Source organism: Elephantulus edwardii, unplaced genomic scaffold, assembly GCF_000299155.1.
Source record: "Elephantulus edwardii isolate Elephantulus edwardi_28Jun2011 unplaced genomic scaffold, EleEdw1.0 scaffold00067, whole genome shotgun sequence".
Lineage (NCBI taxonomy): Eukaryota > Metazoa > Chordata > Mammalia > Macroscelidea > Macroscelididae > Elephantulus > Elephantulus edwardii.
In genome coordinates, this window is record NW_006399817.1 from 14,483,440 (window position 1) to 14,497,135 (window position 13,696).

At 36.6% G+C, this 13,696-nt stretch overlaps 1 protein-coding gene across 1 annotated transcript in view; it reads left to right on the forward strand.

The window, feature by feature from the left end:
• The window catches only part of PIK3C2G (phosphatidylinositol-4-phosphate 3-kinase, catalytic subunit type 2 gamma), a 576,625-nt gene that overhangs the window by 416,125 nt on the left and 146,804 nt on the right, over positions 1–13,696 (forward strand). The window contains exons 26-27 of the mRNA XM_006888484.1: positions 11,897–12,086; positions 12,569–12,690. Of these exons, the coding sequence (XP_006888546.1) occupies positions 11,897–12,086; positions 12,569–12,690 (312 nt within the window). The remainder of the gene's footprint in view (positions 1–11,896; positions 12,087–12,568; positions 12,691–13,696) is intronic.

The following is a 13,696-nucleotide window of genomic DNA, read 5'->3' on the forward strand; positions in this document are numbered from 1 at the left end:
AATTATACTATTTAAAATATTATGTTATGAAATAGAGTACTGTATCGGTACAAATTTTTAAGACAAACCCTAGACTTAAGAAACTGTTATATACATAATCTTTGGATTATGTTCTTTGTCTGCTAGGTTTTTGTTGTTGTTGCTATTAGGTTTTATCATGTCAACAATAACTCTTAACAACTCTGTGAGCAATAAACAGATCAATACCTTGTCCTCTCTTGAACTATCTTCATGATCTTTGCCTTACTCAAGTCCATTACCACAGTCACATTTCATTGAAAGTCTTCACTTTTTTATGACCCTGTACACGTCCCATCCTGATGTCTTTTTCCAAGTTCTGACCCCTCCTAATAGCATGCTCAAAGTATGTAAGAAAAATTTCACATCCTGGTCTTCCAGGAGCACCCTGATTACACTTCTTTGCAGACAGACTCATTTGTTCTTCTGGCAGATCATGTTGTTTTTAGCACTTCTAGCCAACACCACAGCTCAAATTCATCAATTCTTGTTTTGGTCTCCCCTATGATATCTCCAACTTTCAGAAGCAATTGTGTGAAGCAATTGAAAATAACCTAATATCAGGAGTCTTTTAACCTGTAAGTGGATATCTTTACTCTTTATTTAGCACTTCAAAAGTGTTCTTTACAGAAGATTTTCCCAATGCAGTATATCTTGAAATTTATTGAGTGCTACTGCTGCAGTTCTTGGAAATGAATCCAAGTAAAAATAAATCCTTCATGACTTCAGTCATTTTTTCCATCTATAAAAAGTTGTCTATTGGTCCAATGGTGAGAATGTTTGTTTTCTTGATATTGAAACAATCCATTTAGAAGACTGTGGTCTTTGCTTTTCTGCAGGTAAGCATTTCAAGCCTTGCTACATTGTTGTTGTTGTTATGTGACATTGGGTTGCCTGGGACTCATTAGCATCCCTGCATACAAAGTTCTGAACCCTGCCTTATCCTGAGCCAGTCTCACTAACTCCAACCTTTCTATTCCATTACTCCAGCTACTGTGTCAATCCATCTCATCCAGAGTCTTTCTCTCCTGCAGTGTCCCTCCCATCATACTTACGGATTATATCATTCACCGAGGACTGGTCCTTCCTACCAAAATATGTGTGTGAGAGAGAGAGCTTCAAAATCCTTGCTTCCAAGAGGAAACTTGGTTTCTCCCTCTCCAAGACAGACTTGTTTGTTCTCTTGGTAGCATGTGGTATGTTCAATACTCTTATCCAGCATCACTACTCAAAGGCATTTGATTCTTCAATGATCCATCATCATTGCTCATCTTGCTGATGCATAGCAAGTGATTGCAAAGACCATGGCCTGGAACAAGCATGCCTTAGTCTCTACACTGACATCATTGTTCGTTAGCTTTGGAGAGGTCCTTGACAGTAGATTTTCCCAATGTAATTTGTCTTTTGATTTCCTGACAGTTTATTGCCAAGAGTGTTGATTGTGGAACTGAATAAGATGAAAGTGTTAATCTCAACTTCTTCTCCATCTATCATGGTGCTGCTAATTAGCCCAGTGGTAAAATCTTTGTTTTCTTGATGTTGACCTTCAATCCATATTGAAAATTATAGCTCTTAACTGTCTGCAGCAAACACCAGGCCCTTTTCATTTTCAGCAAGCAAGGTTATGTCATCCATATAATGCAAATTGTTGAGTCTTCTTTCAATTCTAATGCCACATTTCTCCTCATAAAGCCCATCCTCCTGAATTGTCTGTTCCACATACAGTTTGAAAAGGTGCAGAGACAGAATGTTTCCCTGATGTGCTCTTTTTCTGATTTTGTACTACACAATGTTTTATTGCTTTGTTCTGAGCTTTGTTTCTTCCTGGTCCAAGCATAGATTTCCCGTGGGCATAGTGAAGTGTTCTAGAATTCTCATTCTTCCTAAAGTTAATCACAATTTGTTGTGATTCACACAGCCAAATTGCTTTGTATATTCAATGAAACACAGGCATTCCTCTGATACACTTTGCTTTCATCCAAGATCCATCTGACATTGGTGAAAATGCTTCCAGTACCACAGTCTTTTCTACATCTCACTTGTATTTCTGGTAGTTCTCTGTCAATGTACTGTTCCAGTTGTTTTCAGATCATATTCAGTGGGATTTTGCTTGCAATGACATTAGTGATTTTGGTTTTTTGGTCTGGGATTTTTTGCCATAGGAAAATTGGCATCATTGCTGTTAATGGTTTCAATTGGACTGAAACTCTACACTAAATCTATTGCTTTTGATAAGATGTCCTCTAAAAGTCATTCTGGAAGGGCAACACAATTAGTTGACATTGAAATATTTCTGGAAATGACATAGTGATAAGGAAGAATTCAAGCAACACTATAGAAACTGGCAAAAAAATACAGCCCTAGGAATGGACAGGATATGAAATCAACTTGTTTCAACTAACAGATACGATCTTGTGCATGCTTACTTGAGTATGCCAAGAAATTCGGTTGCCAGATACCTAAATGATTGACTTAAAGTGGTCCATATTTGTTCCCCTTCTCATAATGCAGGTTGTTGATCAGTCTTCCTCAAATCCTGATGCCACATTCTTCTTCATAAAGTACAGCTTCTTGAATTATTTTCTCAGCATGCATATTGAATAGGTATGATGAAAAGACTCTGATGCACTCTGTTCTTGATTTTAAACCAGGCAGGGTTCCCTTGCTCTATTCGGACAACAACACTTAAGTCTAGATATAGGTTTCGTTTGAGCATAATTAAATGTTCTGGAATTCACATTCTTTACAATTTTAAAACAACTTTGTTGTGATCTAAAAAGTCAAATGCCTTTGTATAGTTGGTAAATCAAATGCAGATTATCTTTCTGATATTTCTTGCTTTCGACCAAAATTCTTCTTGCATCAGCAATGATATCTCCAGTGCCACAGCTTTTTCTAAATACAGTCTGAATCTCTGAAAGTTCTCTGTCCATGTACTGTTCTGTTTTTTAATAATCTTCAGCAAGAGTTTCGTGCTATGCAATATTAATGATATTTCTTGATAAAAAACAAGGCAAAAGAGTGTTGTTCATTGTAGACATTTCAAAGTAAAGAGTAAGGACTTTCAATCAGATAAATATGTTAGAATTTTTTGGCCACTACTTCCTTGTTTGTGTCAATTTTGTTATACTTTTAACCTTTGTTTTACACATTTCATCCATTTTTTTTTCTAAGGGTAAGGCATGTATACAGCTTCTGCTAAAGGCTGTCTATTCCGTGAGACCAGGGAATCCATATCCTTCATATCTACAGTCCTAGCACATAGAACTGTTTCTTTTTATCTTACTGCCTTTGAGTCAGAGTTAACTCATAGCTAATTTTCCATTGAGTTTTTAAAGCTGTAAATTGTATGGGGAAAGAGTGTTTATCTTTCTCCCACCGAACTACTGGTAGATCTGAACCACTAGAGATTTGTGGCCTTTGAATTGGCAGTAAAACTCCCTTTGGACTAGCCACCAGCACTCCCTATAGAAGTGTTCAACAGGTGGTTAAGGCCTTGGTTACTTACTGAAAAATCAACAGTTCAAATCCATCAGCTTCTCAATAGGAGAAAACTGAGAAACTAACTGAGGTAGTCTGTTCCTATAAAGATTTACAGTCTTGGAAGTTCTAAATGCAAGGTCTGTACTGTATCAGAGTCACTATGAGTCAAAATTGACTTGATGGCAGTGGGTTCAGGTAACTTAGGTAATTTAAGAGCTGAGATGATTCAAGCTATCACTGTTACTATTGTTATGTGCTGTCAAGTTGCCTGCAACTCAGAGCAACCATTTTTACAAAGCTCTGAACTATGGCCTTTCATGAGCCAATCTCACCATCTCCAACACCTACTTCGTAAAACCAGTTACAATTCCTATCCATCTCATCCAGGATCTTCCCCTGCTGCACTGACTCTCCATCCTTCCAAGTGTGATATTATCCTCCAAGAACTAGGCCATCCTCAAAAAACGCCCAAAGTGTGTGAGACAGAGCTTCAAAATCCTTTCATCTAATGAGCAAATTGGTTTTACCTCTCCAAGGCAGACTTGTTTATTTTCTTGGCAATCCGTGATATGTCCAATTATCTTTTCTAATACCAAAACTCAAAGACATTTCTTCTTCTTTAGTCATTGACTCTCTGATGCATATCAAGTAATTGAGAAGACTATGGCTTTGATCAGGTGCACCTTAGTCTCTAGATTGACATCATTGCTCTTCAGCACTCTGGAGAGGTCCCTGACAGCAGATTTTCCTAAAGCAATTTGTCTTTTGATTTTCTGACTGCTAGTACCAAGTGTTGATTGTGGAACCAAGCACGCTGAAATTGTTAACAATCTCAATCTATCTCTTCACCATCTACCATAGTAATGCTAATTGGCCCAGTTGTAAGAATCTTTGTTTGGTTTTTTTAGTTGTTTTCTGTTTTTGTTTTTATTTATTTTAGTTGTTATTTTTTTACATTTTCTAGTAGTTTATGTACAAAATTTTAACACATATTTTCAAGAACAAATTCTTTCCATTTCCCTCACCTGGCCCTCATCAAATGGTACAACCCCATGATTAATGCCCCCTCCTCCTGTACAAACTCATCACTCTGCTTCCACCCTTTCCAGGCCTCTTGGATCCTTATACTCATCCTATAATAATGGTTTTATACAATATTTATCCTTGTGTAACCGAGTTAGTTCACTCAGCATATTGCTCTCCAATCTCTCCCAAGTTAGGTAATAATTTACAAAATCATTGCTCTGTGTGCTGCGTGGTATTCCATCATGTGATTGTACCATAATTTTTCAATCCAATAATTTGTCATTGGAGATTTGGGCTGTTTCCATGTTCCTGTGATGGTGAATAGTATTTCTATGAATTTTGGTGTACAAATCTCCATTTGTGCCTCAGTTCCCATTTTCTCAGGTTATATTCCAAGTGGTGGAATAGCTGGGCCATATGGAATTTTTATGTTTAGCCTTTTGAGGAAGTTCCGAACTGCCTTCCAGAATGGTTGTACCATTTCACAATCACACCAACAATGTATAAGAGTTCCTTTCTCACCACATCCTCTCCAACACTTATTACTTGCTGTCTTGTTAAACTTTGCCACTGTTACTAGAGTGAGATGATACATAATTGTGGTTTTGGTTTGCATCTTTATTATTGTCAGTGATTTGGAGCATTTCTTCATGTGTCTGTTTGTCATTCTAATAACTTTCTCTGTGAAAATTCTTCCCATGTATTTTGCCCATTTTGTAATTGGGTTATCAGTCTTTTTCCTGTGCAGACCCAGGAGTATTCTGTAAACTACTTTTATAAGACTCTTGTCTGAGATGGTATTACCAAATGTTTATTCCGAGTCTGTAGGTTTTCTTTTCATCCTGTTGGAAAAAGTTTTTGATGCACATATGGATTTAATCTTGATAAGGTCAAATGTAACAATTTTATCCTCTTCAGATTGTGCATTCTGGTTGTATTTGACAGTCTCTTTATACCTTGGTCCAGCACTTCTAAGCTTGATTCCTGTTTGTCTCTTATGAACATTATGGTTTTGGGCTTTACTCCCAGGTCTCTGATCCACCTTGAGTTAATTTTTGTGTGTGGTGTGAGATGTGGATCCTGTTTCAGCTTTCTACAGTGGATGCCCAATTTTGCCAGCCCCATTTGTTGAAGCATTTATCATTTCCCCATTTGATAGCTTTGATTTCCTTGTCGAATATTAGTTGATCATAGATAGCTAGATCTATTTCTGGGTTCTCAATTCTGTTCCATTGGTCTACCTGCCTGTCATTGTACCAGTACCATGATGCTTTTGTTACTACTGCTGTGTAGTAGGTGTGGAGGTCAGGGAGTGCTATGCCCCCAACTTCATTTTTGTTTCTTAGGAGTGTTTTGCTCATTCAAGGTCTCTTGCCCTCCAAATAAATTTGATAATATCCCCTTCCTTGAAAAATTAATTTGGTATCTGAATTGGGATTATATTGAACATGTAGATTACTTTTGTTAAGATTGTCATTTTCACAATATTGAGTTTTCCTATCCAGGATCAGGGCACATTTTTCTATTTCTTTAAGTCTTTTAATATCTTTGTTTTCTTGATGTTGAGCTTCAGTCTCTATTAGAGGCCACATGCCCAAAGTTTGTGAGACAGAGCTTCAAAATCCTAACATCCAAAGAAAAACTTGATTTTACCTTCTCCAAGACAGACCTATTTGTTTTCTTGGTGGTTCATGGTATGTTTGAGACTCTTCTCCAGCGACACAACTCAAAGGCATGAATTTTTCTTCTGCCATCCTTGGTCATTGTCCAGCTCTCTGATACATAGCAAGTAATTGCAAAAACCATGGCCTGTATCAGGTGCACCTTAGTGTAGACTGATATTGTTGCTTCTCAGTATTCTAAAGGTCCCTGGCAGCAGATTTACCTAATGCAATTCTTCTTTTGATTGCCTGACTGCTAGTACCAAGAGTGTTGATTGTAGAGCCTAGAAAGTCGTAATTGTTAACAATCTCAATCCCTTCTCCATCCATTGTGGTGCTGCAAATTGACCTAGTGGTGAGAATCTTTGTCTTCTTGATGTTGAGCTTCAATCAATATTGAAGATTACAGTCTTTGATCTTAATCAGTGAGCACTCTAGGTCCACCTCAGTTTCAGCAAGCAAGGTTGTGTCATTGCATAACATAGGTTGTTGATGAGTCTTATTCCAATTCTGATGCCACATTCCTCCTCATAAAGCCCAGTCTCAAAAATTATCTGTTCTGGTTATAGATTGTAAAGGTATGGAGACAAGACACATCCCTGACACATTCTCTTCCTTATTTTTTGAGCCATGCAGTGTTTCCTTGCTCTGTTCTAAGGACTGCTTCCTGCTCCAAGTTGGTTGTTGTTGTTGTTGTTGTGTAATATAGAGTTTAGCTGACCCTCCAGTGGGTTTTCAGAGGAGGTTAATCGCACAAGAGGAGATTGCCCATCCTCTCCCACAGAGTAGCTGGTGGTCTCAAGCTGTGTGTCTTTGGGATTGCACCATAGCTTCTTGCCACTAGGTCACATAGCTCCCCTGGTCTAAGTATAGATTCTCCATAGCATAATCAAGTCTGCTGGGATTCCCATTCTCCTCAAGGATAACCACAGTTTGAGGCATTGAACACTAATGAATGAAGACGAGATAAGTTGTGGGAAGATATCAAGAGTATCATCCACGAAGAATGCAAAAAGTCATTACAAAGACGAAAGAAAAAGAAATGATCAAAATTGATGTAAGAAGAAACTGAATATTGCACTTGAGCACTGAAAAGCCAAAGCAAAGGGAAAAAATCAAGAAGTTATAGAAGATTTCAAAGGGCAGCACAAGAAGACAAAGATTACAATAAAATGTGCAATGATCTGGAGTTCAAAAATCAAAAGGGCTGAACTTGCTCAGTATCTCTTAAGCTGAAAGAACTAAAGAACAAATTCAAGCCTCAAGTTGCAATACTTAAGGATACTATGTGTAGAATATTGAATGATCCAGGAAATATTAAAAGAAAATGAAAGGAGTATACAGAGTATTGTACCAAAAAGTATTGGCTGACACAGAAGAGTTTCAAGAAACAACATATGATCAAGAGACAATGGTAATGAAACAGGAAGTTCAGGCTGCTCTGAAGGACTTGGCAAAAAAGAAATAAATAAATAAAGCTCCAGGAATTGATGGAATATCAATTGACGTATTTCAACAAACAGATGCTATCCTGGTTGTGCCAAGAAATGTGGGGGATAACTCTGGGCCAACTTACTGGAACAAATCCATATTTTTTTATGGTTTTTTCCTTTTTTTTTTAATTATTATTTTGTGTGTGTGTCTGTGTACCATCAGATCAGATCTGACTAGTACAGGAGGAGATTGTCCCTCCTTTTCCGGCAGAGCATCTGGTGGATTCGAACCATGCTTCTCTGGGATTGCAGTGAACAAATCCATATTTATTTGCTTTCCAAAAATAGATAACCAAACAGAGCATAAAAATTTTCATACAAAATCACTTATATCACACACAAGCAAAATCCTGCTGAAGATTTTCCAGAAACAACTGGAACAGTATTTTGACAAAGAATTATCAGAAATACAAGTTGGGTTTAGGTGAGGCCATGGAAGTAGAGACATTATTATCACCAAGATCAGAAGGATCTTGGCAGAAAGCACAGGGTATCAGAGGGATATCCATTTTCCTTGACTCTAGAAAGTTTTCTAATATCTTAATGTAATATTAAGACACAGACATACAAACAATGCCTAATTATACATTCCTTTTCTTTATCTTTTCCAGTGCAGTGTTCATTATCTATCCACCCTTTTCCTGCTCTCTCCCCATCCTCATCATGTCAATCCTATTTGTGATAGTTCTTTTGTTACTGAGATATTTTACTCAGCATAGTATCTTATCAGATTCTTCCATGTTCTATAGTGTTTTATAAGCTCATTTAACAATCTGGAATGAGAAATGCACTACAAAGTAAATTGGGAAGAAGGAAGAGAATAGGAAGGAGGAAAATATGCATCAATGAATGAATAAAAACCCAACCTCTCTGTAAATTCTCATTAAAATCACAATTAAAAAGTATTTACAGCCTCAGAAACCCAGTGTGATTTAGAATCAACATGATGGTGGTGTGATTGTGATGTAAGGGTGGGAGGAACTCTTACATTAAAGAATAAAACAAGGAAAAAAGATATGGACATTCTTGACAATTTTGTCTGAGATAGAGAGAGAATACCATAATTTAACATTTATAGTTCATAGGAAAGTCTTTATAAGACATGAGTACATGTAACCTTAGTGTTTTCCCTACAAACATATAAAATGTAGTCTGTAAATGTTTGTTAAATGAATGAGTGGATAATAAGGGTTCCATCAATCATCACTCATTATTAAGTGTAGCTGCTGAGAGTTATTCAGATTAACCAGCTGTTCTGAGTAAGAAAAGACCTGGAAATCTGCTCTCCTAAAGATTACAGCCTAGAAAAGCCTATGTGTAGCTCTACTCTGTCCCATAGGATCATTATGAGTTGGAATTAACTTGACAATAGTATCTTCATTCCTTTATAGCACCGATAACGAAAGAAATTTAATGTTTTCACCGCACTGCATTCCCATAAATTTGAAAAATGAAAGCACATCATTAAGCTTAATGAACACTGGAAAAGAGTTATATGAGAGTCATATTTTAACTTTCTCAGCTAATTTTTCTATATCAATGTGTAATAATGGAAAAATTTTGAAATTTAATAAAAAAATGTCTAAGACTAGAACTAAATAAATGATCTTGAATTGTTATAACTTGAGAGGGACACAATCACTGAATATTACAGAGCTACATTGTTAACACCGAGATTATGGCTGATTGGTTTTCATTGGTTGCATAAAATTGAAAGTGCAACCTCAGAAAAAGTGTTTATTATGCCTCATACTCATTCCTCTTAGGAAATTTTAGTATATTGGGAATATAAGACTAAATAAATGTAATTGAAGGTAAATTTGTTTTCTGAAAACACCATGAAAAAGATAACAGAACACTGCTGACACATGGTTAAGTGCTTGACTGTTAACCAGAAAATTCCAAGACACAACTCATTCCCACAGGAAAATGTTACACTCTGCTTCTGTGATGATTATAGCCTAGAAAACTCTAGTTCTGTCCTATAGGGTCACTATGAGCAAAAATTGACTCAATAGGTATGGATCTTTATATTAATAGCAAAGTCTATATTTAAGTTTTGTTATTTTCTTATTTGCCAGTTAAGACTCTAAGTAAAACAATCCCAGAAAATTAACGCAAAAATACGTGGGGAATAGCACAGCTTATTTAATGAGCTAGAGGGAGCTCTGGTGAAGTCGTCACAGGGAGTTGTGCAGCTAACCCGAAGGCAGTGGCCCTTGGGCAGTTGGTATCCACCACTGACGCTGTGGAAGACAGATGAGCAATCTCACACGTGATTTACACTAACAAAAAACTGCTAGAGTGTCTCCACAAAGAGGTTTTGAGATTTAAGAAGAAAAATAATTAAAAGAAAAAGTAAAAATTCAGCAGTTAACAATTTAAAGGGGAACTATCAGGTGATCACCTCAATAGAGATTGAAAATGAAGCTGATACAATTCAAAATCATTTATTAAAGGAGATAAAAATCCCACCCCAATTGATAAAGAAGAGAGCTCTTTGGGTTGAATTGAATCTACTTGCTGCTCATGGGAAAAGGATGGAAAATCTCCTGTGCAATTTATAGCCTCTGAAAACCCACTGAAGGGTCAGCTATGGGTTATTATGTAAACTAAAAGATAGTATATGACAACCTTGAAACAGAAAGGAATGCCCTTTACCCATAGTTAAAAATTACAGAAAACATTGGAAATAATGATGAAATATTGAAAACTTTCTTTCTGTTATCAGCCCAGTCCAGCCCAGCCCAAAAGTGATTATTATGTTCATCTGTAATTAATGTTGAATTGAAGCTTTTCCTAGTGGAGTATGGTAAAGAAAAACATGGTTATTGATGACTTGGTGACTCTGTGTCTCATTAGGGAGCTCTAGAGGGTGAAACCAAGTTGCTCCTTGAAGGCAAGGATTTTGAAACTCCATCTCACATACTTTGGGCATGTTGCCAGGAAGTGACTAGACCTTGACGAAGAACATGATACTTGAAAGGGTAGAGGGCTAGCTCAGGAAAGGAAGACCCTAGGTGAGATGGATTGGCACAGGAACTGTGGTAGTGGGATTAGATGTGTGTCGGAGATGGTGAAGTTGGCTAAGAATAGGGCAAGGTTCAGAGATGTTCACTGTGAGTGGTAATCACACTTAACAACAACCGCAACATCCTAGTAGGGAGTTCTGGTGACTACTGGTAAGAAGCTGCTGTGCAATCACAAAGCCATGCCTTTGAAACACAGCAGATGCTTTAAGAATTGTGGACAATCTCCTCAGCTAGCTAGGTTTAGGTTCAGACTCTACGGCACACCACAGCAGTGACCTGGTGAGTATGGAGTTGTGCTGCTAACCCAGATGGGGGGGAGTTCAGATTGCCAGCTGCTCTGTGGAAGAGAGTCTCCTCCCATAAGATTTACCCTCTGAAAACCCGTTGGCGGGTCAGCTGAGTCTGTTCCAACTCAACAGCAATGATTTCAGCTGAGTTCCATGACTTTTAACAGCTAATCAAAAGAAAATAATCAAAATAAAAGAAGGGCCAAAGGTATTGTATGAAGCTATTTTCATACTATTCAAGTAGAAATGCAAATCTTTTTAAATGGAAAAATCACAAAATTTTTATAAAAGGACTGTCTTCTCCCTAAAAGAGAGCAAGAAATATAAAGCATTTTGGAAGCAATATTTATATATTGGGTATAGTACACTACATTTTTTTTCTAATTGGAAAGGCAGCACAAATACATTTAAAAAATTAAAGACTTTTAAAAAGTGAATGTTCAACCACAATTTTTTTAGAATGTTTAAATAATATATAGAAAGAAAGAAAGAATGAATGGAGTTTAAAAGGTTAGAAGATGGACATTTTTGGAATATACATTGGTTTGTAGATTTCAGTTTAGGGATTATGTAAATATTCTAAATACTCATAAATTAGAATTATAGAAAGAATGATCCTTGAATATTAAAAAAGTGAAAGAAAGCAAATAAACTTTAAAAATACCAAAAAGATATTATAAATATAGTTTTATATTTCACTCTAATAATTTTATTATTAACTCATTATATGTGATTTAAATCTGTAAAAGAAATTTTAGTAGTTGAACTCCAAATAAATAGATATCATTCTTGGATTTTCCCCTTACATCTAAAAAACACAAGGAAACCAAAATATAACGGAAATGAGTGAATATAGGTTTATGTTACTCACTGCCCTTTCTTTTCCATTTCTCTAGGAAAATAAAGGAAAGTCTGGAGTGTTTCCCTGTTAAATTGAATAATCTGATCCACACACTGGCACAAATGGCAGCCACAAGCCCTGCCAAATCAACTTCACAGACTCTTCTCCAGGAATCCTGTACACTGAGTACAACCAGGTTAATTCAAAGAGCAACGATTTTAGGGTTCAGCAAGAAGCACAGTCATGTAAGTATCACGTCTGTGGTCTAAGTGTCATATACTTCATCTCTGATTTCCTCTCACTGCATTACTCATCCTTCCTTTTACCCTGATTTTTTACTACGCAAATGAAAGCCCAGAGTTTGAGCTGAAATGCCATTAGGGAGGATATTCTAAGGAGCAATCATAACAACCAGAGCTATTAGTAGAGAACCATCAAAGAGAATAGTTCCTGCCCTGTGGTAGAATATAAATCAAGAGCTAATTACAGTGTCCACAAGAAATGAACAGCAGAAATTAGAGTCTGTTCCCAGCACATAAGATGATATCTTTGTATTTTGTGTTTATAACTAATTCTGCCTTTATAACTTGGCATCTCTTCACTTTTGTGATGTTTTTCCTTACAGAAATGGTCTTGCCTTGTTTTATTTGCATGGAACTAGAGATTGTTAGCAACTTTTGCAGGTTGACAATGCTGTCTTGATTTTTTGTCTATTTGCTTTTTGTAGGTGTATCTAATCCAGGTGATTTCCAGTGACAATCAAACAAGCCTGATTGAAAAATCATTTGACCAGTTTTCAAAATTCCACAACCAGCTTCAGAAGCAATTTGCATCATTAACACTCCCAGAGTAAGGCACTGTTTTCCACACATTGTATTTCCTTACCTATGCTCTTATCCTTGTCCATAAGCAAGGGGAAAATTATGGTCATGGTGTTTTCTATTTACAAACAATACAGATAATCCCAGATTATAAAAGAATTATGTTCCTAAATCTGACTTTGAGTCAAATTTGTACATAAATCAAAAAAGCTAGCTACAGTTCATATTAGTATCAGTTAGTCAAATATATGTCTAAGTTTATACCTTCCTATATTTAAAAAAAAAAAATGCCCTGATTTCATGACTGCTGGTACCAAGGTATTGTGTATCCAAGTAAATGAAAGTGTTGACAGTTTCAATCGTTTCTCCATCCATCATGATGTTGTCTATCTGTTTAGTGGTAAGAATCTTCGTTTTCTTGACATTGAGAGGCAATCCATATTGAAGGCTGTATTCTTTGATCTTCTGCAACAAGTACTTCAAGTCCTCTTGACTTTCAGCAATCAAGGTTGTGTTAGCTACATAACCCAGGTTACTGATGAATCTCCCTCCAATCCTGATGCCATATTCCTCTTCACAGAGTCCTGCTTCTCAAATAATTTGCTCAGCATACAGACTGAATAGGTATGGAGAGAGACTACAACCCTGACACATTCCTTTCTTTAGTGGTGAACTGCTACCTACTAATTAATCATGTGCAAGTTAACCTTTCTTAAGGATTGCCTTTTTTTTTTGTCTTGACACTTTCTTATTTCTTCTCATTTAAGATATAGCAGTATGACTTAAAACATTCAAAGGGCTCATAAACTTTCTCCATGTGCTTCCTTTTGGTTTTCAGCTTTATTTCAGATTCTGCTTTGCTCAAAACTACTGGTTGGCAATGGTACCTAAACTGATTTTATAACTATTCAAGAAATCTAGAGAAGGGAGGAACCTCTAGTTCTATATACCTTGAACAATAGTTGTTGTTGTTATGTGCCGTCGAGTCTTTTGCGACTCATAGCGATCCTATGCACAACAGCCCTAAACCCTGC